The sequence below is a fragment of the Synchiropus splendidus genome, chromosome 17 (assembly GCF_027744825.2).
Source record: "Synchiropus splendidus isolate RoL2022-P1 chromosome 17, RoL_Sspl_1.0, whole genome shotgun sequence".
NCBI classification, from domain to species: domain Eukaryota; kingdom Metazoa; phylum Chordata; class Actinopteri; order Syngnathiformes; family Callionymidae; genus Synchiropus; species Synchiropus splendidus.
In genome coordinates, this window is record NC_071350.1 from 5859185 (window position 1) to 5873074 (window position 13890).

The 13890-nt window shown below is 40.8% G+C and overlaps 1 protein-coding gene across 1 annotated transcript in view; it reads left to right on the forward strand.

Annotated features, from left to right (window-relative positions):
* Positions 1 to 2124: 2124 nt before the first annotated feature.
* abr (ABR activator of RhoGEF and GTPase) overlaps positions 2125 to 13890 on the forward strand; it is a 73073-nt gene continuing 61307 nt past the window's right edge. Inside the window, exon 1 of the mRNA XM_053846276.1 lies at positions 2125 to 3101. Within this exon, the coding sequence (XP_053702251.1) occupies positions 2345 to 3101 (757 nt within the window). The 5' untranslated portion in view covers positions 2125 to 2344. The remainder of the gene's footprint in view (positions 3102 to 13890) is intronic.

Genomic DNA, 13890 nt, shown 5'->3' on the forward strand with positions numbered 1-13890 from the left:
TGAAAAGTCAAAAGAAACTGAAAACAGTTCAATTGATGTTACTTGTATCTGTCTGTTGCATCGATTCCAAAGAACAAGTACCAGTACTAAGCTGACTTTAACTCAGTATTGCATGTCTGAAGAGTTTTATTCTTTACTTTTCATCTGCTGAGCCGGTCGAACCTGTAACTAATGCATGCATACCTCATACTGTGATGTTACAGCAACAAAGCAATACATTCCACAACAGAAGAACAACATAATATAGTCGCTTTTCTTTATAATAAGATTCAGTTTTACCAGTCTTTTGATAGCAGTGTATTTCCTACCCTAGTCAAAGACAGTACTCACACTTCAGTGCAGAGATAAGTGGATAAGATGATAGCTTCTACGATTTTTACAGTTTTTTTTCTCAAATACTTTTACAAATACTAAATTTAAACACTAAATCATAGGTGCCAATTTTAGAATAATATACACGGAGCAGTTTTGTGTATTTCAGTGTTTGGATGCTGAAGTTTCAATTCAACTTTGGAACAGTATTGTACTGTATATTGCTGTATGCAGTATCATGCTGCTCAGTGTTGGCGATGACTTGTTACGCTCCCACTTGTGCCTTTGCAGTCGAAGCCAAATCCATTTAATATTGAATGAGAAGCCCACACACATGAACAAACACACTCATGTAATACAGCTTGCAGAAGAGATATCACATTACACGTCCGGGCAAGGGTTACTCAACTGTTCCACAGAGGGCTGTAGAGGGTGCAGGTTTTTGATTCAACCAGTCGAGAGGACACCTTTTTATCAGTCAGGTGTCTTGGCATTGTAATCAGTTGATCTTTTCAGGTGACACCTCATTGGTTGAACTGTGTGCTCTTGATCGACTGGAACAAAAACCTGCATTCTTTGGAGACCCATGTGTTAGGGCCATTTAAAATAGTGGTGGCGTGTCGTGCATGCATACCTGCACCTTAAATGGTAAACTTTCGGTGGGAAAACCTCAGTCACTTTAAAGACTGTTTTGCCATCAACTATAACTAACACATCCTGGGAGTTGGATGTATCTTATGCATCCCAAAATGCCATCTGAAATGTCTCCCTCTTGATAAAATGACTGTGAATTTGCCCACAATGTTCCATTTATCATTCTCATCACTTTAACACATAGCTCACATGCTCATGCTGAGGGTCGATGAATGGCTTTTCCCAGGTTACAGAAAGCTTTTACCTGACCAATCTTTCAATTCTGGGCAGGAAACCAATCTGGCAGTGGAAATAGCAGCTAGCACCCAACACTGCCCACACACCCTCTCATGCATCTCTGCAATGATAGTCTCACTCAGTCATTGGGTCTGTTTTACCACAGTCTGCTGTGCACCAGAACACAATATAAATAATATATAAATAATATAACATATAAACAAAAAAATAAAATTAAAAAAATAATAACTAGCTAGATACGTCAATAAAGTCAGGTTTCATGTACCATTCTTATAAATGAAATAATTGTTATACGAATGATGAACAAATGACGTATCACCATCACAATTACTGACCGTTTTAGTGGCACATTTGTGTGCTGGTTATATGACCTTGTATTGTTCTATGTTTGTCAGGAGGAACTACTGAAAATAATTAAATGTTAGAATTTGAAAGGTCTGTTTGCGATGGTTCCATTTTAAGACAAAACAGATAAATGGATAACAAAAAGAAACATAAAATCTACCTAAATAATTAATCCCAAGTGCTTTCTGACAGAGAAATGATGCGTTTATGTACTATCGGAAAGCCTCTTTGCCGACACAGCCGTTATAGTTTACAAGGGAGAAAAGTATGAACTGATCAATGATTTTATTTAAATAATTACTTAGGTATTTGAATGCTATTCAGCTGTGTCTCTTGGTTTGGAACCGGTTATCAAAACTAATAACTTAAGTCTTCGACAAATTGTATTAAAAATAATTGTGTTCATTTATATTACTGTAATTTATGTATTCATTTTTTTTTTTTACTAATGTGGAATGACTTTACACTTAAAGCGCGAATACACATATATTTACAAAACACTAGTTTTCGGTACAACTAGCGAACACGCAGGTTTCCATTTTCACCTGAAGGTACCACAGGTTGACTGAGGAAGTCGCGAAAGTTTTTTCTCGAGTCGTCACGCACGCAGCCGCTGTGTGTCGGGGAAGACAGGAGGTGACCGGTCAGCAGCGAGTTTGAGACAGCCGTGCTCAGTGTCAAGGAGAGGCGACTGGGAGGTGGATGTATGTGACTGAGACACAGGACAGTGCACTGTCGGTTAGCTTGTACATTACAAGGCGTCCTCTGTCAGGAAGCCCGACGACAGCAGCCCAAAATGTGGGAACAGGCGGAATTCGCTAAACACTGGAGGAATGAATTTCCCGACGGAGAGGTCCCATACATGGATTTAAACTCGGTGGAAGACATCGAGTCCGAGCTGGCGAAATGTAAAGCCAACCTAAAGAAGCTGCAGAAGGCGCTGGCCGAGGAGAAATTCAAGGTGATCTACCTGCAGACCACCATGGCCCGCCAGAGGAGGGGAGAGCCTGGGACTTGTGTCGACAAAGATGTCAACTTCAACGCCAAGAAACCACAGCGAGGGGACGACGAGAGGGGCGGCAGGAGCACCAGGCTGACCGAGTCTGGAGGAATGCACACCGGCGAGTACAGCGCTTCTTTTAACCGGGAGCGGGGCAGGATCAGCGGGAAGACAGTAATGCCTGTCCCCGTCCCGCCACGGATGTCCAGCTTTCAGAGGAGGGACCTGACGCAGAGCGCCGTCTCCCCCAGCAACGACAATGAAGAAAGTAGCGACAGGGAATATGAGGATGTGGAGCTCAATGAGAATTTTGTGAAGAATAACTTGTTGGCTCCGACCACCGGCAGAGATAGTCAAAGACCTCACAGCATCAACCAGAACATCCGGCGGCCTTTTCGCCACAGCAGGGAGTTGGACTCCGGTGACGACGGACGGTTGTCTCCGTCACTCCCGCTGATTCACCGCAGAGCGTCCCGAAGCTCCGGGTGCAGCACCCCGGACCGCAGAAGTGATGGCTACCTCAGCTCCGACCATGACGACTCCTCTTCAGCAGGTAACAAAAGCATATTTCTGGAACCAAGTGTATCCTAAACTCCGTCCTTACCACAGCAAATGAGGACATTGTTTTTCATTTGCATCAGCAACTCGTGTCGAATTCAGTCTTTTCTCACTCTTGTCATGAATTTAAACAGGCATATGTTCTGGGGAAGCAGTGTGTTGAAAAAAAAGATCGAAAGATCTGACAGTATTTGCTCAAACTTAACTGAATGAGATACGTAAGAGGGCCTGTATTAGAAAATCAACGTGCCACAGCAGCTGTTGACAACAAAGACACTGACACATACCTAAGACCTTAAAGGTGAGCCACAAACATCAATGACGTCCATCAAAGCATCGGCAGCATACGTAACAAAGTGAGGCAAATCTTCAGTGAAATAAATGAATACCCGTAATATATAATCATGTACATACATATATACATACACACAGGGGTTGGACAAAATGATGGAACCACCTTAAAGCTTTTAAATCTTTTAGGTGTTTCCATTATTTTGTCCAACCCCTGTACATACATACATACATCAGTTAACATTGTGAAGTTTCTCATTGCCATATTGCTTTCCCCAGCCTCTCACCCTAAACCTAACCAACCAAAACAAATGGCTAACCTTAACCAGGACTCTGAAGCAAACTTAAACCTAATTATAATGACCCAGTTATTTTGAAGTTTTCATCACCAAATTGATGTTTGGACCTGTGGGGACTGGCAAGAGGTCCCATGGAATAAACAAGCCCCCACACACACACACTCACACACACACCCACAGACCAAGGGGCAGTAGAGTGTAGAGCTTTTGGATTGTGGGAGGGAACTTGAGACCCTATGTGGGGAGAACATGCAAACTACATGCAGAAAGGCCACGAACCCCAACCTTCTTGCTGCAAGATGGAAGTGCTAGCAACAAAATAAATAAATAAAATATACTTAGTTATAAGTATATAGTTATAAATAATAATCCATCATATGGGCAAAGTCAGCGGTGTAGAGGTTAAAGAAGAAAGGAGCCAGGACTGTACCCTGTGCTGCAAAGCAGTGTGTCTCACTCACAATCCCCAGTCCTCACATTCTGGGCTCGATTGGTCAGGTAGTCCAGTATCCAGCTTGTGAGGTGGTGGTCCACACCAGCATGACTCAGCTTGTTCCCCCAAGTCAGCTAGATGGTGTTGAAAGCACTGGAGGACTCAAAGAACATAATCCTCACAGTGATCCCAGCCTTCTCCAGGTGAGAGAGGGATGAGAGGAGGAGGTAGATGATGGCGTCCTCCACACAGATGCCAGCCTGGTAGGCAAACTGCGGGTCCATCGAGGAGCTCACCAGTGGGCGCCGGTGGGCGAGGATGAGTCTTTCCAGAGCCTTCATCAAATGAGATGTCAGCGCCACCGGCCTCTAGTGGTTTAGCTCCTTTGAGTGAGGGGAATACTCTTGAGAAGGTGATGATAATCATAAGTTTACACACAGTAAGAAACAAAAATAAACAGTAGAAGATACGGATGGCTGATATGAACAAAAAAAAGATCTGTTTTGTAATTCCGGCGATAATAATAATTATCAGGATAAATACATTTTCATTCTATTCCATGTGTTGGACACACGTCTCTCTTGAAACTGTTTTATGATAAAACTGATTAGTGGAGTTTCCAACATCATCATTTGTTTATGTGTAAATATAATAGTAATATTTACTAGCGTCTCTGTTAGAACCCACTCGTGTCTGACAGACTGCTCTGCCAGCTTTATTTAGGGGTTAAATTGAGACGTGTGTCTGCTATTCCCAATGTATTTCATGTCACTTAGCAGTTTACTTTACTTTGAAGAAATATTAGAAATAATGTGAATAAATGATCATTTAGTCATATTCTATTCTTGAAATCATTATACAAACTCTGTCCTTGTCTAGTGCAGCGCTTCTCAATTATTTTTGTTGCACCCCCCAGGTAGAAGTAAATGTTTCACGTCCCCCGACTCTCCGCCACCTCTGTAAATAGTATAATTTGTCTATTCAATTATCATAAGTACACCTCTGCATAACCTTGCATCCTTGTTAACGTTAAAGAAAAAAGAAAGTAATATAGATCAACTTACACTAAAGAGTAACATTGGTTTTGTCTGTAACAGAAAAGACTTAAAAGTGCTGCCGAGGTCACATGCGGCCCGCATTTGATTTGATTTTTGATTTTAACGTTTTCTTGAATTGTGCCGAGTTAGAATTTTAGGCCTATTCTGCATCTGTTCTGAAATATGTAAACATGCATAAGATATTCAAGAAAAATGACTGGCTTTTTGCTTATATTCTTGAGTAACTAATTGGTACATGCTTGTTTTTCACCCTTGACCTTCATGAACATGCAGTTATGTACAAAGAGTACCTCCAAATTTGAGCGACCACAACCATCCAGCTGTTGGAGAAAAACGATATGGGCCAGTGAAATTCATACCTACTAATTAACAATGTACCTGTCCTTAAAATACATTGCTAAATTCAATTTAATTGTGAATCAGCTCTTGAGTTCCTTAGCTGCTACCTTTTTAAATCAATGAAATCAATTGTTTGCTAACCGTTTTACATTGTGTAAATATGCAGAGACAAATGAATCAAAGACCAAAGTAAACACTTTCGATGACTGCTTTGATTCACAATCTAAATGACGGTTGGGTATCACAGATACTTAAGTGAAGGTTCCTTAAGGACCCTGAGGTTCAATAATGTTCTGATGTCTTATTGCCTCCACCACGGTGGAAGTTACAGTATCTTCAACATCTTGTATTGTGTGTTTATTTCTTAATGAGGTAAAGTAGAGCAAAAAGATATGGACGGATTTGGATTGAATTTTCAGGACATGTCATGGGATGGGATCATGAAAATGTGATATCTTGGTGCTGCTCTTGATCACTGTCTGTATTCTGCAGGCTTTTAGCTAGGAGGGCATCTGGGCGTCTGCAAAACACGAGTAAATGGACGCCCAATTTTTTTGCAGACGCCCAGATGCCCTCCCAGCCAAAAGCATCTGGAATTCTCTGTTTGTAGGATTTGTGCTGAGTTGTATGAATGCATCACTTCTGTGTGGCTCAGTGAACCACTGCTTCTGCCATTTGAGATAAACACGATTAGTGCTGCCTGAATCTCAATGATGCACTTGTTGTTTGTGAGCTATGCTGTCAATAACTGTCTCTACTCTTTCAAGGATGTAGCACCTTGTAACACTCAGTAAAGTTTTATTGAATTTTTGTGATTTTGAAGGCTGTTGTGAATGGCTTTCTTGGATTTGAGACTTGTTTATAGAGAGTCTGAGATAAGTACTGAGCTAATACGTCAGCAATGCATTAATAAGAAAAAAAGACAAACGCAACTGCATTGTTTTTGTAGACAGCTGTATTGACAGAACTCTGAGAGCATTGTTTCTGCAAAGCAGTGGAGTAGTAAAGGTGACTCATACTGTGGCTCCAGAAGAAGGTAAAATCTCAGGTTTCTGGGCACAGACTGTGGCTGGTTTTACTGTCTGCTCTCATTCTCTCTTTATTTTTCAACGTCTCATTCAGTTTCAGCCTGATCCGTCTCTTTGACCGAATTGCTGGTTAGTGTTCTCTGCCGAGATGGGCCCCAGTTTCCGATCATGTGACGGGATCAGGACATCCCTTGGACATTCTCCTGAGTGTTGAATGTAAGCGTTACTATAAGCGAATACTATTAGTCTTTGCAGAACATTATATGAATTTTGAGGTTTTGTTTTCAGGTGTGTTCTGGTTGTTTAGGCTCAGTCCTGGTTTCATTTTGGATGTCGTCTTCGAGTCTTTCAATCTAATGTGTGATCTAATGTGATGCATAAGTTAGGTTTCCATCTGAATGTTTACATTTTTTTTTAGCAAATTAAGTTCAAAATAGTACTCCATCAAAATGAAGCCGTTTTTGCCGTCTTCACGGGTCTGCTGGAACCGATCGGTGGAAGTTATGACAAAAATTATGTCGGTCCTATGACAAGACTGTAGGCACTGTAATGCTCTAGCAACAAATAAGAAGACTCATACGCACACAAAGCTTGTGAGCTAAAATAAGCAATTGAGCTTGACAAATTGGTCACCTGCTTCTTGCGCAAGGTATCAATGATCAATACACAGGAAATAATCGGCCTGAATTTAAATAAACGCTTGCTTGTTATATTCTACTTGTGTTTGTAACTGGCTTCTCTGTCACAATCATTTGGTGCTTATAATGACAGTGGAGGATTTTGTATTGATATTGACAATAACCTGATCAATTGTTGCCAAATGTGCTTTATAATTTGTAGCGATGGCTTTTGGGAAGGCATCTGAGGCAGATGTTCCGTGATGTCATTGTTTATCTGCAAATGCTGTTTCCTAGGCTAAAAGTTGTTTCTTCTTATTGACATGCCAAAAAGCCACCACCTCCAAAAACGTTTTTGATGATGAATTTCATCATCTGTGAAAATTCAAATAAAAATAGGTGGATTGAACCCATCAATAATCCCGTCATCTTGAATGCTTAAATCAGGTTCTATAGATATAATCCAGGAAGCTGTGGTTAAACAAATGCTGAAGTAGAAGTGGGCCACTTCCTTAAAAGCGTTTGGCAATAATCTTGTGCTGGATGACTGACTTCAGCGTGATTGGAGATTGCGGAAGAATTTAAAAATAGAATATTCTTCAAGTCTTCAGTTTGTACAGACGTGGAACCATATTAGATTGGTGGTCACGTTGTTATGACTGAGCTGAATGTCATTTTTTTTAATGCCGCAATACAGAACTACTTTACACAAATAACAATGGATAACGGTTTTAACCATTGAATTTGTAATACCTGTAGCTATTATGACCTCGTACTTTTCATTTTCACATGTATTCTAATATGTGATCTACACAGCACACTCTTTTTTGTTGTTTAAATCTGCTTTCCTGCTTGCTGGATTGGGACCACCAACTTGATACCTCAAGTTCAATGATGCATGCCACTGTCAGTAGTTCTCAGAGAGATGAAGGTCAGCCCTTTGTAGTCGTGTTGGCCAGTGAGGGGTGTATGCTGGTTGTAGTAGGACTGGGCGTTTAATCGTTCATGATCAAGTACAGTGGTACCTCGGTTTTCGAACGTCCTGGAATTCAAACAAATCGGAGTTCGAACAAAAATTCAAATTCAGATTTCAAACGAAAATCCAGAACTCGAACGCCCCCGAAAAAAGCTGGAACAAAACATAACGTGTGCGGACCGATCAGCTGACCCACAACGCACTTAGTTATTGTGTATAACGCAGCCTCTGTATGTAGACGTGTCCCGTTAGCTACATTTACTGACTGTTTTTTCTTCATATTGAGGTGTGAAACCTTTCCTGTCTCCGCACTGCACCGTGGTAGAGTGTCACAGGGGAGGTGCTCGCTCTCCTCCGAGGCTGGAGCGCACACTCCAGGGTTTGATGTCCTGTTGTGGGCTGGAGCTGGGACAGGGATGAGGCGAGTCTGGGACAGAGCGTGACTTGGTTTATGACTTTGTCACAGCCAAACTGCACAGAAGCGCACATTCAGAGCTGGACACGCACCGGGCACCTCTTCACTTCTGGAGAGACGTCACTCACTCGGCAACCCCTCCCACATGCAGCGGCCACACACATAGAGGAACAGCGCACCTGCAGCAGACACTCTACATTCACTCCTACAAAAGCCTATTTTAAGGCTTGGAACGCATTGTTTCTTTTTCCATTAATTGTATTGGGAAAAATCGATTCAGATTTCGAACAAATTGCTTCTCGAACGGCCGTCTGGAACGGATTGTGGTCGAGAACCGAGGCACCACTGTATTGTGGACATTTTCTCAATTGTAATTATCACTACACTAAAGTGTGCTGTTTCAAAAATATTATGTGTCCATTCTGTTGTCTCAGGAGCGATATGTCGTAGAAATGAGCACATTAACTAATCCCTGCTCGCCAAAATGAATGCTACCATGCCTTCAGAATTGGGCATGGAAAGAAACATGTTTTTTTTCCCCTTTCTTTTTTAAATGAAATCTCATGTGATCAGGCATGATAAAACAAAGTGTGAACATTGAAACAAGTGGAAAGTTACATTCATCCTGGAGGTGGGCATTATGATAGTGGTTTCTGGTGTGTTTTTAACTGGAAAATCCAAACTGATTCATCATAATAACTCACTGACCACGTCACTTCTGTACCTCTGAAAGTTCAGAAGTGACACATTAAACCCATGTGTTTTATTGTCATCAATTCAATAATGTCAAAACGTCCTCTATTACTTCTTTGTTTGATTTTTGATGATCCATTCCGTACCTGTTGGGGGGCGGGGGAAATCCTGGCCTGGCAGGAAAACCCTGATAAGACAAGTTATGTGTTATATGTGTGATGTATATTTTGCCATGTTGCCCAACTCCAGGTGTACTCTGTTTTAGCTGGACAAGATATAGAAATTTTAGAAGAGCTGATTGTGTTTTGTCGATGTTTGTCAAAATTACACTCATGCTAAGGCTCTTTTTAATATGCCACATGTGGCAGTTGAGTGGGTGCATAGATTAGATCTAGTTTGTGAAGATATTTATTTTCATTTTAAAGGATGGAAACACGCTGCTGTCCCATAATGGTCCAAGATGTGCTTGGTTGAAATTGTTGTCAGAGTCAGACAGAACAAAAGTCTCCTTCTATTTTTATCCCACTGTCAGTTCTTTATTTAGTTTGTCAACTCTTACAGTATGACTGCATGAACGTCATTAAATGGTCTCCCACAGTTGCAACTTAACATATGATTTTACAATTAAAATATATATAGTCAGTTCAGTTTTTTTTATAGTAATAATAGATCTTTCATTATGTATAGGTGCCATATTGTCAGCCTAAATGTTGATTTAACAGGAGAGGAAAAACCTGTTCTGAACCCTGTTCTCAAAAGGCATATCTTTCATTTGACTTGCATACCTCGCACCACTGGGCCAGCTCTTTCTCCATGCAGCTACACCAGGCTTGTCCCAGCCCGTCCCAAACACTGTTTTCAGCAGGGAAACTACATCTGTCATTTAGCAGAGTGTAGCACAGTTATGTGAAATGAACCAGTGCTGGGAAGGTTTGGTGAGTTTTGTTGAGGTAAACCTGTAAGCACTTTGGTGGGTTGACTTGATCCTCTCCTGTTTTATCAGCATTTAAACTGAGCGGCTGTTAAGCATTTTTTTCCCAACTGACTGAGACCTCACATGTGAAGATGAAAAAAAATCTGTCATCTCTCGGGTGAGATTTCAATGCAGCACACCACACATTTGTCCAAGCAGAGAATGAGAAGCTCCTCCTGGCAAGAAATCTTGAATGATCACATTTAATGATACAAAGTGGAAGCATCACAGTATCTTTATAACTAAATGACAGGAATACGTGCACTGTTTGTGGAACTAAATCTCTCATGCACAATGCTTAATCCAACAAACAAACTCTGGCTCAGAGTCTCAGTAACCACTAATGCAGTGAGGAAGGTTTATTTTGTGAAAACTAAATGTTAAACTATGATCGTGATTGTAAGATCTCCGGGTGATCTTTACGCTTCTTAGATTTGGTCGCATGTGGCTCTCTCCATTCAACACTAAAGGGGGAAGGTAAAATTGCAATTTTCTTTATCCAGCCATTGTGAGAACTGTATAAGACGTGAAGCTGAGTTGATAATTGATGGATGGTCTAAACTTTGAACTATTATTCAACATTTACAACAGCAAGCGTTCACTCCTTTTCCTGACAATTTACTAGTATCTAGGTTTGGCTTGTCTGGGGAGTAATGAGCAGTATGGTTGGTTTTGAGTGAGGCTCATGTTGAAAATGTGATAAAACTGTACCTAACTAGCCTGGCGGTCCGTCACTGCGCTGTGCATCAGGTGGTGTATATTCCATGAGAACATGAGGACAGTGTGGCCACCCTCACTTGTGTGACAGCCCTATAAAAATCTGTGATGCACTTATTAAGTAGGCGAATACCAATTCTGGTGTCTGTATTGATACATCCTTAAGAAATTGAGTTAGAAAAACATGTCAGCATAAACCGTTACCCCTGCGTGATCTGTTCTGATAGTCAAGCCTCTTGACATCACAAACCCTGTTCATGAGATCTTCTAAACAGAGCTGCCAATGGAATTCACTGAGCGACTCTTTAACTGCTCCCAAGTATGGTCTTGAAAGATGAAGATTTGTCTTTTTGTCTGTGAGGAGGAGGAACGTATATTTGCGATTCTTAAATGCCATGGTTCTGATAAAGGCTGTTGAATTTGCAGTCTTTTGGAGCTGCCATATGCTCAGAGGGAGGTGCACAGATAACAGTAATTGGGCTGTTTTTGTTCCGTTTTCAGTTGTTCCCGACCTTGGATGGTGAACACCTGATTTTTGTAATTCATATAGGAAGAGAATCCTTGTGTCTGGAGTGTTGAGCTAAGTGATATGGCATAAAAAGAGTATCACAATATATGTTTTCATATCGTTCGATATTTATTATTCTCATTTTTTTAAAACATTGTTTAAAACACCTTTTTTTTAAAGCAGAGGACGAATGAAAGTGGAGTTATTTTAATATATATATTTTTTACATTAAAAAAACGAAAAAGCAAGAGCAAGCTGAGAAGAGTTGAATCTCCATGTCTGCACCATAATCATTTGGGTGATGCCTCTTCATGTGCCTAAAAATATTTGTTGTGCAGCCTGTTTGTTGTTGTTGTTTAGTTGAATAAATGCATTCAACTAAATGTAATCTCACTCCTTCGACCGCAGTATTCACACGCAACATTTTGAAATGCCACACTTAGTCTTCATCATCATCTGCTGGATTCAGAACACTGGAATCTCTGTCTCTCTCTCTTTTTTTTTTTTTTTTTTGAGGATGGGATGAGTCCAATCAATAAACAGGATGATGGCTGATAATCAACATCGACCAGAAAAACAATGAATTGCTCAGCCCTACTGGGATGTGTGACCGGCTATAAAACTGTTCAGGGCTGACAATTGTAAATGTTAAACATTTATGACCAAAAACGATCTGTATGGATCTGGGATCAATGGTAATCTGTTTATAATTGGCCTGCAATACCTGTACAATTGGGGAGAAAACACTGGAGGAATCTTTAGGGAACTTTAAGGGTGGATTGTGTCAATTCTGCATTATGTACAGTATTGTAAACTGTGCATTTGTACCGAGGGGGGATGTATTTAAAAGTCTTTAATGATTCTTGAAACCCATGTTCTACTGTTCAGTGAAAACACAAATGCTGTTTCTGGACCTTGTGCTTCAGCATTGCCTCGGTGATAAACGTAATGTCGTGGCTTTGCAGGGAGGAAGACAGGATGTCTTGGCAAAGGCAATGTGTGGGTTTTGCAGAATCAATTCCTCTTTGCAACATGTAGGGCTGTATATATGTGCACAGGCAAATTTAGAAGTGTGAACTGTCAGGCAGGAACTTGATTGAAAGATTTGCCAGTGGTTTGCACTCTTGAATTTTGATGTTACACTGACAGTGATGCTTGCATGCTGTACTTTCACACATTGCATTTCTCACTGGTCTCCAGCTTTTCCATGGAGTTGCTAATTCTTATAAATCCTAATCAGTTTTTGGTAAGTACTCAAGTGCAATTTGTTTCTACAATATCTAAAGGTTTATTGGTTGTAGAGTCAACAAGGGTGTGCTCCTTCCTGGGGTCCATGATGTGAGACAGAGAGGCATTTGCGTTTGGAAGTCTAATGACGGTTTATCAGCTGACGCCCTCTGTTTTTTTCCCCACACAGTGATGAGACCATGACTCCACCATGTGAAAGCTGACACCAAAACAAAGCAGTGGAGAGAGTCTGGAGGGCTTTTGTTCATTGTTGTAGTTTTAAATGCAGTGTTAATAGAAGAAGGAAGAGTGTTTGCGCGGTGAGGAAGCCAGCAATCGTCTGCCAAAGTTCCCATTCTGGTCCCTGTTTTAAAACATTGTCGGATTCAGTTGGCAAGTGCCCGTTACCCTGTAAACAAACACTGCATTACACACAAAACAGACAGATTCGGTCGGTTCCGTCTTTGTGTAAACAGCACCTTAAAGAAGGTGTTACCAAATGAGTCCAAATGGCTCAAACCAATAGAATCCAATAGCTTATACTGTGGGCCATAAATCAGCATGCACTGTACAGTCATCTTGTATGTTTCGCAGTTAGTGCATTGTAAAGGCAATGCTTATTTATCAATAATAAATGAACAAAATATTTGTGATAGTTCATTCATCTGAGTTCAGACTCTAGATTTTGCTGGCACACCCACCACATCATGTTTCCTCTGAAGTTTCAGTTTCTCGCCCCATTTCCTGTCGACAGAATAGAGGATTCACTCAGACGTTTTACTAATGGTGGATTGACATCAGGGCAAATGTACTTTCCATGTTTTCTTCTGAGATCAAAGTAAAAGACAGAAGCAGCTTGCTGTCTTTGATGGTGTTCTTGATAACATTTCATGCCACATTTTGACTTTAGCCCTGCTAGTCCCAAGCTGTTATATGTTGTAGCTGTTATATTTTGAAAAAACAAAAGCTATTTGGGGTTGGGGCTAGCCTAACCCTAACCCTGCTGCATGCTTATATATGCATTGGAGAATGAAGAGGCTGGTGACTCTGGTAAAAGAACCAGAGTCACCAGCCTAAATGATCCCTTACTACATGCTGTACAGTTTTGTTCATCTTCTTTATATTTATGCAAGATAAGCATTCAGTTGTGTCACTTGCGTATCTGTGATGGTTTTCTGAACGTTGACATGTTTATTTATATATATATATA